The 17,079-nt window shown below is 44.9% G+C and overlaps 1 protein-coding gene across 3 annotated transcripts in view; it reads left to right on the forward strand.

The window, feature by feature from the left end:
* The window catches only part of STX6 (syntaxin 6), a 40,355-nt gene extending 23,627 nt beyond the window's left edge, over positions 1-16,728 (forward strand). Inside the window, exons 4-8 of one of the 3 annotated variants that reach the window (XM_057726882.1) lie at positions 2,019-2,081; positions 5,150-5,275; positions 6,511-6,617; positions 10,700-10,794; positions 14,823-16,728. In XM_057726882.1, the coding sequence (XP_057582865.1) occupies positions 2,019-2,081; positions 5,150-5,275; positions 6,511-6,617; positions 10,700-10,794; positions 14,823-14,899 (468 nt within the window). In that variant the 3' untranslated portion in view covers positions 14,900-16,728. The other 2 variants (XM_057726884.1, XM_057726883.1) reach the window with 2 other exon arrangements.
* Positions 16,729-17,079: the final 351 nt, after the last annotated feature.

Raw genomic sequence — 17,079 nt, forward strand, 5'->3', positions numbered from 1 at the left:
TTAAATATACTAATATCTGTATTTTTGTGGTGAATACTTTTTTTACTAAGTAAATTTTTCTGTTTCTATTGGTGGCATGCATGTGTGTGTGTGTGTACATATGTATATATACCCTTTTTTTCTTTTGAGGTTTGTGAACAGATGAAATAGGTAAAGAATCCTAGAATTTATGGGTCAGCTGGACCCTAGGTAGAGCACCCTCAGATGCCCCACCTACTTGCCCAGTGGCACTTCCAAAGGCTCACGTACCCTTTCGTTGAAGGCCCCCAACATCAGGGCACGTGTTCCTAGAGGCACCCTTTTGCATCCTGGGCTACACTTTAATGTGTGGCAGTAAAATGATCTCTTTACTTCTGCTTTGCTTAATTGCCAACATTTTCCCCACAGACTAACCAAAGTGATCTTTTAAAACATGAACCAGAATATTCCACAGCCCTGCTCAAAATAGTTTAAGGGCTTTCCATCACCTTAGAGCAGGGGCCTTCAATCTGTGGCCCATGAGATCTAAAAGTGGTTTTACATTTTTTAAATGGTGGCTTAAAAAATGTGACAGAGGCTGAATATTTAATATCTACTCCTTAACAGAAAGAGTTTGCCAACCACTGCCTCAGAATAAAATTGAAGCAGCCTGCAGGCGCTGCATGTTTCAGGCAGCCTTGTCTTACATCCTCCCTCCAGCACCCAGTACATGGTGGCTGCATCAGCCACATGGGCCTTCCGTCTCCACAGCGACCACGCTGAGCCTTTCCTGCCTCCACGCTTTTGTGCTTGCTGTTTCCTCTGCCTGGAACTGTCTTCCTTGCTGCCTCTGTGGTGGGCTCTCCGTCAGCCCTCGGTCTCCAAGTGTCACGCCCAGCTTTCTAAAGCGGCGTTCGCCCACTGGATTTCGCTCTGCCTTCTCCAAGTGGTAGCCCCCTTGTTGAAGTGTGTGTGTGATGGCTGTTTGCCTCCCGTCCACCATGGTGTGAGCTCCGTCGGGCAAGGGCACTGCCATGTGCGGGCACACGCTGGGCATCACTGAGCGAGGGATTGGGTGGTTTGAAGGTTGCAGCAAGCTGGTTATCATTCAGACTTCCCATAGTAGGAATTAGGAAAGATATATCACTTTCTCGTCTACCATTCACTTGTCCTGGGTCTTGGAAGAAGTTTTTAAAAGCCTGATACCTCAACATTTGCATCTCTTAAATATAGCTTACTTGCCGACAGAAAATTATAAAGTATTTTGGGATCCTTTTTTTTTTTTTAAATAAAGCTTGTGTTACAATAATTGTACTCAACTGAAATCATTTTAAGGTATATTGGGTTGTAGTTAAATATGATGCAAATGGCTCATATTTAATAAAGTGTTTTGTTTCAGATTAAGTAATGGGTACATTCATTTTTCTATCCATACAAAATTATTTTTGATACCACTGGAAAATACTGGTGTTAGAAATAGTCTATACTTTGCATGAATCCACCTCAAATAAAATAAGTGACCTGTTTATCACTGTTTGAAAATAGTCTCCGGTGTAATGGTAAATATATTTTATCATAAAGTGTGTGGTTTTTTTACGTGTATTATACTTGAAAATGCTAGCCCTTGAACACAAGCTTTTGTGTGTGTACCTCAGGGCTGCCATGTACTGGCTGTGTGACCTTGAGAAGGTGTCTTAGTCTTTCCAGATATTAGTCTCCTCAACTGTAAAAGGAAAGTAATACCAGCTTCACAGGGTCATTGTGGAAAGTCAGCGATCATATGTGTACACGTGTAACCGTGTTTCCAGACTGTGGTAGGTACCCAGGGAATACTTCTTCTTTCCTCATATTTAAATTTAGTGTCCAGGTTACTTCTTTTTAAGGGCATGTCGTTCTTCTTATTCTCTTTATTTTTGAGACTGAAAATAGAAGTCAGAGAATTCTGTCTTTTTGTTAAAAAAATTAATAAATTATGTATATTTTGCTCGTGTGCAGACTGTTCACCATGATTTTGTTTAAGGATGTTCATTTGTTTTCTGGTCTTCTACTTATCTCATTAGGACATGAAGGATCAGATGTCAGCGTCATCTGTGCAGGCATTAGCTGAAAGGAAAAACAGACAGGTGAGTAAACATCAGCATATTCAGTATCAATCAAAGAAAAAACACATATTTGGAATTTAAAAATTCTGACATCCGTGTATCATGTATTCAAGCAGAAGACCTTGTGTGCTGAGCCCGTGGCGATGCTGGCAGGCAGCCTCCCCTCCCCTCGCACTGCCCCCTCTGAGTACCTGACAGCCCCGCCACAAGTGTGGAGCACATTGCACGTGCCAGGCGCTCTGTTAAGAGCTGTAATTGCTTACTTTCTTGTCTTTTTCTCTGCTGGTCCCCGGCTCCTTTGTGCGTGAGGATGGATTGTGTCATGGTCTTCCTTCTTTCTTTTTTTTTTTTTTTCTTTTTATTTCTAGCTGCTATTACGTTGCCTATGCATAGAACTCACTAGATATTTAATTGAAATTTTATGTAAAGCATTTGAGGAAATTTAAATGTGTTAATTTAATATATGTTAAATCTTTCACCATTTTAAGTATCTTTTTATGTGAAGTCCAGTTTTTATAAGTTATTACAAATAAATTATGAAACCCAGTTTCAGAAACCAAAGCCCAGACGTTGACACATCAAAAATAAAAGCTACAAGAGGCTCAGTCCTTGAATTTAGTAGACTGTTAAATCAGCTCGCCATTTTTAACTAACTAGGAATCAGTAGTTTATGATGGAAATCCTCACTTTAAACCTGTAGGTGTTTCTTAATCCACTTTATTTAGAAAACAAGTATTATAAAAGCTTGAAAAGGGGAGAGGACTCTCTAAATATCACCTAACTTAATTTTCCTGTTTCCTTTCCCTGCATCTCATTTTCCAAGTCATTGTTTTTTCTTCTCATTTGCCCCTCTTGCTCTTCTCAGTGCAGCTAGGAGAAAGCCACTAGCTAGCCATCCCATCTGGCACTAACTTAGAAGCAGCTAGCGAACAGCTGCAGGCTGGCTAAGTTTTGAAGTTCCCTTTTCATTTCCGCGTCAGCTTATAGAAGCTGAGTGACAGTACCTGAAGTATATAGTTGCAGCAGTGATTAGTAACACCTATCCTCTGTTACTCCTATTTGAATTTTTATTCTCTAGATAGTATTTTGAGCTAACATGCATAAAATGTGTGTTTATACACAGCCTTTCCAAGTATGGCTGGGAATTTTGTTTTAGGTGGTGAGATGTCTCGAGTCACAGGTTTTCAGGGGATAGCGGGGCAGAGTTCACCTCGATGCTTCATCCAGCACCAAGTGCTCTGTGCTTAGACTGAGGAAATCTAAACTGCTTTACAGTAAAGCCCAGACGACTCTTAGCAGTATGACACATGTCCACCCGAGAGTAGACCATGGATAAGCTAGAAAAAATAGCCCTGACTGTGACTTCAGGAGCTCCAGTTCTCTGTCCATAGCCTAATGATGCACTATAGCCTTTTTCTGACCTTGAAAAAATTGTCATTAGGCCCCAGTATCCTCCATAGAGTCCTTAGAGTCTTTGCATCAGAACGAGCAGGATCTTTTAAATCTTGACACCCTTGCAACCAGGTTGGGGTGGAGCCATCCCCCAAAAGCCTTGGGTCTGCTTTATACCAGAGTTAGTCACCATCCAGACTCTTGACTGAGGCCCTGGGCTGCTGAAAGCTCTCAGGCCTCCTGATTCTCCTCTCATAACTTCTCAGGACTTAAAATATGTCCTGAACTACCTTGAACCTAGCCTCAAGTGTGGCCATTTGACTGAATTCACATCTGAAAGTCGGGCGAGGCTAGTGTCAACATTGAGGGGCTATTGGAGGGCTTTTCAGACAGAGAACCAAGTAATCAGTTAGGCTTTTAACAGTTCCAGAGCTAAAAAGTACCTGGTAAGAAGATCTGGCAGCTTGGCAAGCAAGAAGAATCCTAGTTGCTAGCTTCTTCTGGTTCTTTGTGCAGGACTGATTTGAGCAGTACTTTGGCCAAGTCAGAAAGGCTCGTGGGGATCCCAGGCAGGGCCAGCTCACATTTCTGGCTGGCCTTTTCAAGGAAGGAAGACATTCCTAAATTTATCCTTTTCTGGCTACAAAATTCCTCAAATTCATACTGGGAAAGCTGGTGGAGAACTGACTTCAGGGCCAACACTTGCCTGGGTCATCAGGGTCGGGCGCCCACTGTGGGCATGCTACCTGGTGAAGCAGCCCCTAGTTCCATCTGGGAAACCAGTAGCCTTTTATTTAACCTGAAGGGCATTGGGATTTATCTGTGGGTTACGCTGAATAGACACTGATGGTTCTTGTGACTTCTGTGTATGAGGGGCTATGACTTACCTTCTTGTCATTTTAGGGGACTCTCTCCTTCCCCTTGAAAAAACCAAAACTTCCCTGGGTCATATTTAAATAAAAAGGACTCTAGATGTCTGGAATCAGACTAAAACCTACAACAGGTCTCTGGTGAACTTCCAGCGGTGCTAGAAAGATCTGGCCCACAGAGACCAAGTGCCTTTGGATCCACAAAGCAGTACACAGATGGGCATTGGTTGATTTTTTTTTTTTTTAATTAATTAATTATTTTGGCTGTGTTGGGTCTTCATTGCTGCATGCAGGCTTTCTCTCTAGTTGTGGTGAGCAGGGGCTACTCTTCGTTGCAGTGTGCAGGCTTCTCAGTGTGGTGGCTTCTCTTGTTGCAGAGCACAGGCTCTAGGCACGTGGGCTTAAGTAGTTGCAGCATGCGAGCTCAGTAGTTGTGGCACATGGGCTTAGTTGCTCCACAACATGTGGGATCTTCCCAGACCAGAGATCGAACCTGTGTCCCCTGCATTGGCAGGTGGATTCTTAACCACTGCGCCACCAGGGAAGTCCCTTGTTGATTTAAAGTTGACATTTATTTGCATTTTAATGAGACAAAGCCCGTTTGTGAGTCCTGTTGGGAGAGCTTGGAGATAGAGTACCCTTCCTGGCATTCCTTAAATTGTACCCAACACCACTTAAATTGTATACCACTACATAAAAGGCTGACCCCCAGGGAAGACAGCTTATGAGCAATGGGAGAACTCTTTACATCATGGTGATGGGGCATTTGTTCAGAGATAGTAATGGTTTGTTTCTCCTGCCCCGCTGCCCCCTGCCCCACTCTTGCAGGCCCTGCTAGGAGACAGTGGCGGACAGAACTGGAGCACTGGAATGACGGATAAATATGGGCGCCTCGACCGGGAGCTCCAGTTGGCCAACTCCCATTTTATCGAGGAGCAGCAGGCACAACAGCAGGTACCTGAGAACCACCAGCCGAGGACAGGGAGGTGGGAGGCTGGGCACCTCCCTCTCCGCTCCTCTCCAGCCAGGGGCTTCATTGCTCATGACAGGCAGGATGGACCAGAGCTCGCCTGCAGCTGCCTGAGTCTACCTGTGTGATGATTGCATATATAAGGGTGTTTAAAACTTCCTTCAGAGCATAACAGTTTCAAGAGAACCAAGCTTGATTAGATCTCTTAGGACAAGCAGACCAGACACCCAGAACTGACAGAGGAGGCCATTGATTTAAAAAACACAGCAGCCTCTTCCCCAGCCTCCGCTTGTATGCTCAGCTTTCTGTTCAACAGAGGCACTTTGAAAAAAGTTGAGTCCTTGTTTTTTCATTGAAATTATTGTTGGTTCCATTGTATATAAAAATCATTACTTTGGTGGAAGTTAAGGGGTAGAAGGAAAGTGACGTTGTTTATACTTGTATTGTTACTTTTGATATGTCGTTGTATTAATAAAAGGAAGCAATAAAGTATCTGTGGATTTGAGAATTGTCTATCCATCAGAACTATTGGTTCTTAAATACTGTTTTATGTATACATGTGGATTATGTATTCTTCTTTTTCTACTGGCACATCTGCTTAAGCATTTGTCTACTTAAATTGCTATTAACCACGCAAGCTTTTTTTTTTTAATAAAAAGTGAGGAGACTATAACACAATTAAAAGTAACTATGGCTCAGATGTTGTCTGCGAGGTAACTTGCTGCCACAGAGCCTCCTCTAGTTTGTCCTTGAGGAGGGAGCAAAGGACTCTGTGTGTGTAGCTTCCCCACATCTGGCGATCTGCCAGGCTTTCTCTTGTAGTTCAGCTGTGGCCGGCTGTTGTGGATTGAGACTTTGACCCTGGCAGCGGGCTTCCTCTTCTCAAGCATCCCCATGTGCCCGTGGTCAAGGCACAGGTGCTTTTGGCCATTGTCTGTCCCTTGTTGGACTTCAGCCAACCAGGGTAAATCTCTCTGGGTGGTTTCAAGCCCCGCTGACTGTTCACAAGTTGGGTCAGCAGGGGAGATCAGTCGCTTGACAACCCAGCCTTTGAGCAGCATGTTCTCCGAGGCGACGGTCTGGTCCTTTGATTTCTGGGCTTTGCTTCTGAATGTGAATTGTCCCGAGTTGGCAAAGAAGCTAGCAGCTGCTAGAGTGCTGGGCTTGGAACCAGGTAAGAAGGATTTTAATTGCTTATTTCCCATTTCTCTGGCACCAGCTGATCGTGGAACAGCAGGATGAGCAGTTGGAGCTGGTCTCTGGCAGCATCGGGGTGCTGAAGAACATGTCCCAGCGCATCGGAGGGGAGCTGGAGGAGCAGGCAGTGTGAGTACCGAGATGCCCCTCTCGCTGCAGAGAAATGGAGGGAAAAGCCGTCTTATGGGACCCCCTAAAGAGCCTGACACTTACAGGGCTGGTAAAACCAAAAGCTGGTTTGTTTATAGCTGCATCTTTATTCTGTTTTGCAGACTGGCCTCTCCAAAAGAATTGAATCTGTCAGATACAGTTTTCAACAGGGTTTAGGCAGTTATTAATATTTTTAAACACCTGCAAAAGCAAGTGCAAATTCCTCTGAACAGATACTTGAAGCATTGTTATGAATGGGAATGTGAAACTAATATGGCTGTGTAAGCCCTGTGGAGATTTTTGTCCCAAAGATGACAGGACATGGGCTAACCTAACAGCCCATGCCTCTCCCGCCACACTCAATGGAACTTATTGCTCTGTATCTCAAATTTTAATTTTATGGGGGGGAAAACTGTAAATTTAATTCCAACTAGTAAAAAAAATTCTTCCCCCACAAAATGAAAAAAACACAAGAAAATATAACTGGATTTGTTTTTCCTTAAGAACAGTCTCTTTTTGCACTCCTGAAGTATGACACCAAAAACAGCATTTTTAAATGCTACCACATAATACCTTTACCATTTCACAAATTTTTTTTCTAAAAAAAAATAATAGTTCCACTAGGATATTTCAGAAGCTCTCCTACCTGGATTTTGTGTTCGGCATTATGGATTCATTCATTACAAATTGAAACTGGGCATCTTGTTCTACTGGAAGGCCCCGGGGTATCCACAGAGGAGCCAAGGGAATAGACAGTGTCTCTGCCCATCAGAGTTTACCAGTGACTGGGTGGAACAGACGTTGCATAAACGGGGCAAGCCATTAAGTGGTGACAGAAGTGGAGGGCTGAACTGCAGACCTGACTCAGTGTAAAGTCCTTGAGAAGAGAAGAGAGGTTTAACTGGGACCAGAAGGATGAGTAGAAGGTAGCCAGCTGGGGTCAGATTGGGGGTGGTAGGAGAGGGGTGAGGGGCAGGGTCTACTGGAAGGAAGAAAGCCCCTGTGACGATTTTGAGGTGGAAAAGTACATGGAACAGAGAGGTTCAGTACGTCTGGAGCATGGGGATTGAGAGGGAAGTTGCAGAAGTCCAGTCAGGGAGGCAGAAACAGATCAGGGAAGGCCCTAGAAGTCATGTTAAGGAGTCAGGACTTTTTATTCAAAGGGCGATGGGATAGACAACCCCAGTGAAGGTCGTGTCAGTAATGCCACGGTCAGGTTCATGTTTTGGGGGACGCCCATCTGTCTGTGGTTTAGATGATGAACCACAGTGGAAAAGACGGGAAGCAGGGAGACCAGATCGGAAGCTGGCAGAACAGAAATCTAGGCATGCAGTTTAATTTGTCTAAAATGCATTCTTACTCTAAAATTTATTGTGGGGATGGGAAGGGACTAATTACTTGAGCAGTTTCCCTGGTTGGGTAGATGGTAGAGCCTGGCAGACTTCCAGTTAAAGATGGCGAACTGAACGCAACCTCTTACCTCTGCTCCTTCTCTAAGGTCCACTAGGACAAAGGGATTTTTTTTTTTTTTTTAATGGCATAAAATCGGTGGGAACATAGAGCTTGGAGTAAGAAACAATGCCCTTAACAATTTTAGATCCTGGAAAATAGAAAGGTGAATGGTTACTGAGTCAACAGACCTGAGAAGGCTGACTCTTCGGCCAGCAGGGGGGCGAGCCAAGGAGCCGTGCGATTCGTGCCCCAGACCCCCACGCTGGGAGTAGCGTTTACTCGCTCGTGACAGCGTAAACCCTGAGTGTTGACCTCATCAAACCGCGACACAATTATATTGGAAGGAAGGAAGCAGGAAGAGAAGTGGGAAGGATGCGGAGGTGGAGAATGGAATGGGAGGAGGGCTAAGCCCTCGCCTTTCATTGTGCAGAGTCAGCAGGATGGGGATACTGAGGTGCCAGTGTGTAGCTTCAAAAACCGGAGAAAACAAGAGAATCGTGCAAGGAGCTTGAAAGCGGTGGCCCTCAGGAACGGGAGACAACGGTGGTTTTTGGTAAGAGGCCTTGTAGGACTCTTTAGCTCTACAAACAGTGTATGTGTATAACTCTAACAAAAATAATAAGTAAATTAAAAGGAAAAAACATAGGTCTTGGACTTAGACCTGTGCTGTCCAGTACAATAGCCACCAGCCACATGTAGCCACTGAGTACATGAAATGCAGCCAGTCTGAATTGAGAAGGGCCCTACATGTAAATGAACACCAGATTCTGAAGACTTAGTATGAAAAAAATGTGAAGTTACATGTTAAAATAACTTTTTAGGTATATTGGGCTAATAAAACAGATTATTAAAATTACCCCCCCCCCTTTTTAATGTGACTACTGAAAAATATTCAGTAGCATATGTGACTCACAATGTATTTCTTTTGGACAGCGCTCAGGTAGAGCTGGGCTAGAAACTTGGTTAGTGGATGGTTAGTGGGTGTCCTTGGGCTGGAGGTTGGATGACTTACCTGTTTTTGTCTTCAGTAAGAAAGGTCCTGCCCAGCACACAGAGGTAACTCTTGTTTATCAGCGTTTGGCCCTGCAGCTGACAGGGCCAAGATGCTACCAGGATCTAAAATGAGCTAAAAATGTTTTCATTTGAAAATTCAGGTAAGGGACAAAGGCTTGTTTATTAGTTGTCACCATGGAGTTTATTTAATGATTGATTTAGCAGTTGGTTGCCGGAATCCTGCAGGGCTGTCAGGTGCCTCGTGTGGGCACAGACCAAGACCAGTCGTTCTACCTGCCCTGATGCTGCCAGAGGAAGAAAGCCCTGTGAATAAGTCCTCCGGTACTAATCTGTGTGTCACATTCTAGCCTCAGGATAATCACATATTAATCCGAAGTTGAAAAGTCTGGAATGCTTAGTAATTTATGAAATAAACACTGTTGGTATAAGTATCTTGGTGTTTTCTTTCCCAGCTGCACCTTGGACAGCAAGCAGTGTGAACCTCAGGGACCTGGTTCTCTGTGTGTAGTTGAGGCACACATGCCATCAAGGACTCAATCCTGAGGCCGCCCAGCTTTACCATAAAGCACAGGGTGCCTTAAAGGAGATGATCATTTGATCAAAATGCGTTTCTTAATTCATGTTGCTGTAAAGCGCGTTGTGTATTACATGGTTCTCACAGGAACCCTGGCAGGGAAGCTGCGCTGATAGGATTGCCCTATTTTACAGATAAGGAAACAGGGTCCCTTGTCCAGGGTAGCAAGTTGCAAAGCCTGGTTGTGACTTCCCACAGCCTTCTTTCTGCTACACTGCACTGCTGCTGCGTTTGTATTATCGTATGGTCAGGTCCCTGTTGGCCTTGTCTGCAATTCTGAAATCTAGAAGTTCTAAAAAATTAAAAATTAGAAAAAATTTTGCTGCAAGCTCACGATACAGAAAAATCTGACCTGAACTCACTACAGCTGTGTCGCCTCGTAGTTTTCTTTGCAGAAATATTTACTTTTGTGTTTGATTATGGGGACTGACCCAGACCCTGCTGGGGATGGTGGCTAACAGACAATGTATGTAAGTTACTACTGTAAGTTTCCAAAATTCTGAAATCAAAACCATATCTTGTCCCTTGGGGCTTCCTGGGTGGTGCAGTGGTTGAGAATCCGCCTGCCAACGCAGGGAACACGGGTTCGATCCCTGCTCCAGGAAGATCCCACATGCTGCGGAGCAACTAAGCCTGTGCGCCACAACTATTGAGCCTGCGCTTTAGAGCCCGTGAGCCACAGCTGTTGAGCCCATGTGCTGCAACTACTGAAGCTCACGCGCCTAGAGCCCGTGCTCTGCAACAAGAGAAGCCACAGCAATGAGGAGCCCGCCCACTGCAACGAAGAGTAGCCCCCACTCACCGCAACTAAAAAGAAAGCCCCGCGCACAGCAAAAAAGACCCAACACGGCCAATAAAATAAATGAATGAATAAAAATTTATTTAAAAAAACAAAACAAAACCATATCTTGTCGCGAGGATAGAAGATTGGGGGCTTGAATCCCGCCATTGCCTGTTTGATGTTTGCTAGCACTGAGGCCCGTACTCACCAGCTCCCTCCTGCGTCTGCTTGTCTTTCTAGGATGTTGGATGACTTCTCTCACGAGTTGGAGAGCACTCAGTCTCGGCTGGACAATGTGATGAAGAAACTTGCAAAAGTATCTCACATGACCAGTGGTATGTATGTGCTTTTAAGCTCCAGAATTCTTACTTAATTCTAGAGAGACAGTCTAGGGGGGGTCTCTCACGGGCGCGCCCATTCAGATCCCTTTCCTCTGGCACATTTTTGTCCTGTTTTGGGATCAGAGAATGGAAGACTAGCATGCACAGGCCTTGTCTTCTGCTTGTGGCCTTTACCTAGGAAGAGTCTCTGTGGTCCCCATCATGCGAGGTTGGTGCTGTCGGGTGATATTTCTTCCAGTGGAGTAACTTTCTTTGCAGTTACAAAATCCTTCATTTTCCTTTTTTTCCTATTTCCTTGCCAAAATAGGGAATTTATTTTAAAACAGTAATTAAGAGCCAGTTACTGTTTCTCCTGGACTGACTTTTAATTGAAAGAAAAACCTCTACCATTTCAGAATAAAATGGCCTTGCAGATCCCATTTAAACCATTTTTATTTAAATCTGTAGTGAACTATTCCAGCAAATTTGTACCAGGCGGGGGATGAAGAAGTAACATTTTTCAAATTAGTTACTGTGTAGGAAGATGTGTTCCAATGACTTTTTTTTTTTTTTTTTTTGGTTACTACAAATCATCTTTCCTAGTATATGAGAAATATTATCTTTTTAACTCAAAGAAAATCCAGTATCTTTTTTTTTTTTTTCTCTTTATTTGGTGGGAGTCTCTGGGTGAAGGGAGGAACTGAGACATTCTTCAAGGTCACATAAGTGTTCTTGAACCAGAGCACCCCCTCCCTCATCAGAACATCCCCTGTTTCTTGACACCTTATTCTTCTGTTGGTTTCCTCTTGTCACATACATGTTACAGAGTCTAATAGTCTAATCTTGCCTTTTGAGGCAAGATTTAAGTATATATGTATATTTGCTTTTCAGCAGTTTAACTCAGTCAAGTTACATAATACTTGTCTTGGGCTCAGTTTCTTGTATGTAAGAAAATAAGTTGATGCCTACCTCTCAAGGTCATTGTGAGGATTAAGTGAAATAATAATTAGTGTAGAAGTGCTTCGTGGTGTCTCTCATGTATTAGTACACCGTAAATGTTTGTTTGAAAAAAGGAAAGGGTAAGATAGGGAGAAGACGGCCCTGGGGGCAAAGGACCTGTTATATTTAAGACAAAGGGAAGCTCCTAGCCAGGCTGGTTTCCTTCATTCTCTCCAGGGGCAGGTATCTTCCTGCTGCCAGCAGGCTCTCCACTGCCTGCAGCAGGCACCAGCTTAGTTCATCTTCCACACACCTCGGGGGAGCTTTGCAAAGTCCTCTTCCTGCTTCTCTCTGTTGTCTCCTCCTCCACACCACCTCTCTTCTTTAAAAATAAAAAATAAAAGGCAGCTTTTTACTGAAGTATTATATAACCATTTCAACCAGATCTCTCACTAGTGTATATATTAGTCGCAAAGTCAAGTAGCTACTTCAGCACCAGTTTTGTTTGGAGAAGAGCAGTAGAACAAAGATGCACTGTGTCCTTGTCCCCAGCATTCTGGGTATGAATAATTTAGAAAAGTACTTGCATTGTGATAAGCGGTTCAGTGTGTAAAAATAGCACTGAGGCCTGCTTATGCCTTCTACTTTCTCCCAAAAGAAAAGCTTGGGGAGTGAAAGTAAGAACTTTAGTTATGTTTGTCTAAGAAAGAGAGCCAGGAAACAGAGCGTTTAGCCTGAAAGGCCTTTGGGTTTGGACAGCTTGCCTGTGGTGTTCATTTTAATCCCTGTTTGCTCCCCAAAGAGAGATTGCTCGAGGCCTCCTACTTGGCCATGTTGACTTCAATTTGACAGTGAGGCAGTTTGTGTTTGTCTCTGCTTCTCCGCCATAAATTTTGGGCAAGTTCACTGCTTTTCAGTCAAGCCCGTACATAAAGAGTATCAAGACACACTGAAGTTTGATTAGGCTGTAACTGAACCCCATGCTCCACTGTCCTGCAGAGGTGAGGACTCCCTGTGGCTGGCTGCTTCCTGGGCAGAAATCAGCCAAGATGCCATACATACATTTTTGAATGACCCAAGAGAGACACTAATCTTGTCATTCTCCTACTCAGAGGAAGAATATTCTTTTAAGTGGATACCAAGCTTTTCCCCCCCTCACTTTCCAGAATTCTGTGGTTCATCTTTTCTTCTTAGGGGAGGAGACTGTATTGGGTTGGGGCAAAAACGTGTGGAGTCCCTCTTGTTCCCCCTGACTCTTTAAGGCAGGTCCTGAGCTTGCAGAAAAGCTGGTTGGGACTATTCACTTGAGGTCACAAAAGCCCTTGTGGTTAGTAGCTGCCCCTTCTGAGGAGAAGGCTGCTAGGGTAACAGCACCCTGGCGTTGCCCAGTTCATGCTTCCTAGGAGCAACTTACCACTTCAAAGGAAAGTGGATTTAAAAGAGCATTCCTGGGTTGTGCTAGCTGGTGTGATGGCTGTCCTCCTTGATGAAAACCCCTGCTTAGTGCAGTTGCAGGAGAGAAGGTGATTGGAGGTACGAGGAGGGTTGGGTAGAGTTTGATGGGAAGCTGATTCAGTATTGGAAATCCAGGTCTGAGATGGCAGGGTGTCTTGTGTTCGGCAGTCAGGAAGCATTTACCTTGACTGTATCATCCTAGAAGAATATAGACCAGTCATTTTCTTTTCATTTTAATGAGAGGGCTTTAAAATTATTGTAAACGTTTTTAAATAGATGAAAGAACGCTAGGTACTTGAATTTTCTGGACCATTGAAGTGATACACAGATTAGTACTATTATCTGAAGTAGGCCAACTCTGCCTCCCCTTGCCCTTTGGACTAGTCCTGTTTCAGGAAAAGAACAGATGGACTTGAGGCCTTGACCCTAATCCCCAGTTACTTAGTGAGTTTCTAACATGTGTGATGGAGAGCAAGGTGAGCCACTGAGGAGGTACTTGCTTTACTTACTGTTGTTTGGTAGCCGTTCTGTTTGCTGTCATGACATTTAAGTCATTTAAGTACATGTTTTGTGGACTTAGGATTGCCTTGTGGAAAGTTCCGCAGTCTATTTTCCCCGATTCAGACCTTTTTATAATGTGATTCTCAATCGCTCTGGTGTGCTTAAAATCTGCAGGCTTTCAAATAAACTTTTGATGAATCGGTAATGTACCTTTATATTTCTACTTAAATGGAACTGCTACTTCTAGCAGTTGAGCTACATTGTTACAGGCTTTATCTCAGCCTGACCCTTTGTGCAAAATGGCGGGGCTCCTCTGTGGGGAGATGGCTTGCTCTTTGTACATCTGCCCAAGTGAAGGCAGCGTCCTGCGCCCTGAGTGTGGGCCCACAGAGTGTGCAAGGGCGTTCGTGTTGTGTAGCTCTCACAGCAGCCCTGAGTGAGGGGGTGCAGTCAGGATTGTGGGCAGGAGCCTGTGTGGGCCCTTCTCCTGTCCCTCCCTTGGGGCCTCCTTGCTCAGGGCTGTTTGAATGGGCTCTGGCCTCTTTGTTTCCTGCACATGTTCTAAATCATGAGTAGGGCAGAAGGCTTCAGAAAAGACATTCCACTTTCATTTACAGATGAGCTGTGTCAGTTACTTTAACACAGTTACTGGTTAAGTGATCTTTCTCGCCTGTGATCACTGCAGCTTGCTTTTTCAGCTGTTTCCCGAAGTGACCAGCAGTAGCTTTCATCTCCTTTCTGTCCTCCCATTGTGCTCATTGAGAAAAAGAATATGATTATTGTTCAGTTAAACGATTTGACTTTGGTGGGAAATTTAAAGTGGACGAGCTTTGATCTGTAATACCAATGCCAACACCTTTTCCAGGGATGCGGTAACTGCCTGCAGAAAGCTGCGATCCATAGATCTTAATTAGAGACTTGAGAAACAAAGCCGGTATTTGTTACAAGGCTGGCTTTCAGGGGACGGGCAGGGTTGTGAATCCACGTGCGGTGCAGGCCAGGAGCAGTGGTAAGAGTACCAGGCCCCCAGGCAGGTTCGGGGCCTCTGCCCGTTCTGTCTGCGTCCAGGTGTTGCCTGAAGTTTCCTGTAACTGCATCTTGGGGGATGTAGAGCCCTGGGAGAGCTGACCTCCTGTCCTGTCTTCTAGATCGGCGCCAGTGGTGTGCCATCGCTGTCCTCTTTGTGGTCCTGCTGGTCGTGCTGATCCTCTTCTTAGTGCTGTGACGGCGGGGCCTTCGGGTCGCTTCCTCCTGCACATGAACCTGAGGGGAGAGGGACAAGCAGCGCGTGGTGCGCCGGCTCTCGCGTCACTGTCCTAGAAGCACAGCCTGCGCAGACTTTTCTCTGTGACCCCGCCATCGAGGCAGCTCCTCCAGCCCGACGCAGGGAGGGCCGGTGGGAGGAGGAAGTCGACGACTGCATACTCCTGGTGCCCCCAGCCCTGTTCCGAGGACAGCTGGCCCTGCTTTGCCCCCCTGGACCTCGTTCTCCCCGGAGGGCCTTCGAGGAATCCAGAAAAATTTGCAGACTCTTTGCAGACATGGCTCGTGTTGGCTGCTGCTCATTCCGTCCGTCTTTGGCAGCTCTTTTCTCCCGCTCAGGCCCATCCCCCATCAGACGGCACAGGCTGGCCGCTTCGGAAGCACCCCCTGCGGGTGCGGGCTCCTGGGTAGGATTCGCGTCCTGTCGCAGCTGCGTCCCTTCGCCCCTGAAAGCTGGTGGTTCGTGGGGACAGAGGGCTCAGAAGTACTTTGCAACAGAAGATGCAGTGATTGGTTTTTCAGGGATAAGCGCTAGGGTGAAAGTGCTTCTCTGGGCACAGTTTTTTTGTGGTAGAAATAACCAATGGAAAAGAATGAAAATCACTGAACTTTGGGGGTGCTGGCAACTTATGGCTTGAATTAAGGGAGGACAGGGCAGCAGAACACAGCTGTGGCGGGTGGGTGAGGTGGCCCAAGCTCAGGCCCTTGCCGGGTGCATGCAGCTGTCCTACAGCCTCCTCCCTAGAGGTGCAACTTGCACTTCCAGAGTGACCCTTCCATGAGCAGCTCGGCGGCTCACGTGAGTGGACTGAGATCCCACGGTCGTGTTGTTGGCAGTTATTTTCTTCCTGCAGCACTCTGCCCTGGGGGCTGGGGGTGGTCAGTACATTGGTTACATTTACTCAGAAACTATAATGTCAAAAAAGGCTAGTTCTGGATCAGATTTTTCTTACCCTGTGAGTGATTGCAAGCATGGGTAGGTGATCTTGGTTCCTTTTTCCCTAAGAGGATTCGATTTTATCATCCATTCAAATAACTGAGCCACTCCAAATTTAAATGACAGATGCTTTAATTGGGTTTTCGTAGCTGAAACTGCTGAGACATTATACACGTCAAGCTTCTGATGACTTTTTAAATGCCTCCAGTGTACACATGTATATAGGATATTTTTATAACCTCCCTGATGAAATCTTAATTTTGAAGTAGCAGCTGAACCCAGAGCCAGCGCTTGGCAGTGGAGGCTGCGGGTCTCTCCTCACCATCCTCTTCTGCGCGTGGAAAGCACAGCAACATCTGGGTAGAGTTCTAGCTTTGACCTGCGTCTCCATCTTTTGGGGTCCATTTCTCCGCATGCTTTTTTTTTCTTGTTTTGTTTGTATCTTGTTTTTTTGTTTGTGTTGGGCTTTTGTTTTCCGTTTGTGTGTGTGATTTGCAAAGATATACTTGCCCAGCTAACCTCTGAATTGCACTTTTTAATAAATATTTGTAACAATTTTTTAAAGAAGGGTATTTTCTCATGTTTAGGATCACAGTAGGTAAGGAAATCTGCCTGTTGATGAAAGCTGAAAGCAGGTTTATGAAACTTAAAGGGTGATTGACATCCACGTTTACACTTAACTCTATTTGATATGTTATTTTCAAATTAGAAAAAAGTGATTATTACAAAGGGCTTCATATGTAGGGTACTAGATTATTTGTTTTACAAAGTTTTGAGACTTGACCGTCTTCTGTAAACTGAGGACAGGGATGGTCCTTAGATTTGCATTAAAATATACATCTTGGTTAAACATCCATGTGGCCCTTGTCTCAGTACTGTAATCCCCACTTCCCACGTTACACGAAGCAACCAGCTTCTTGATGAATTATGGGATTGCCCGGTTTAAATGCTGTGCCATTCTGCAGGTGTTACCAGATTGACTGTGCCCCTTGAAACTGACATGTGTCAGCAGGGCCTGTTGGGACCATGCTGGTCATTAGCCAATAAGATTCTCCCCAGGCTTCAGGGACTGAGTTTTGTGACGCTGAGGCTTAATTACTAAATGTTTGGGAATATTTAGAGTCCACAGGCTTGCTGATTTAAGGTGTTTGCTAAATAGTGGCTATTGTAGAGCAGACTAGGCTAAAGCTGAAAAGGAAGCTATT

This window comes from Hippopotamus amphibius, chromosome 3 (assembly GCF_030028045.1).
Source record: "Hippopotamus amphibius kiboko isolate mHipAmp2 chromosome 3, mHipAmp2.hap2, whole genome shotgun sequence".
In the NCBI taxonomy this organism is placed as follows: domain Eukaryota; kingdom Metazoa; phylum Chordata; class Mammalia; order Artiodactyla; family Hippopotamidae; genus Hippopotamus; species Hippopotamus amphibius.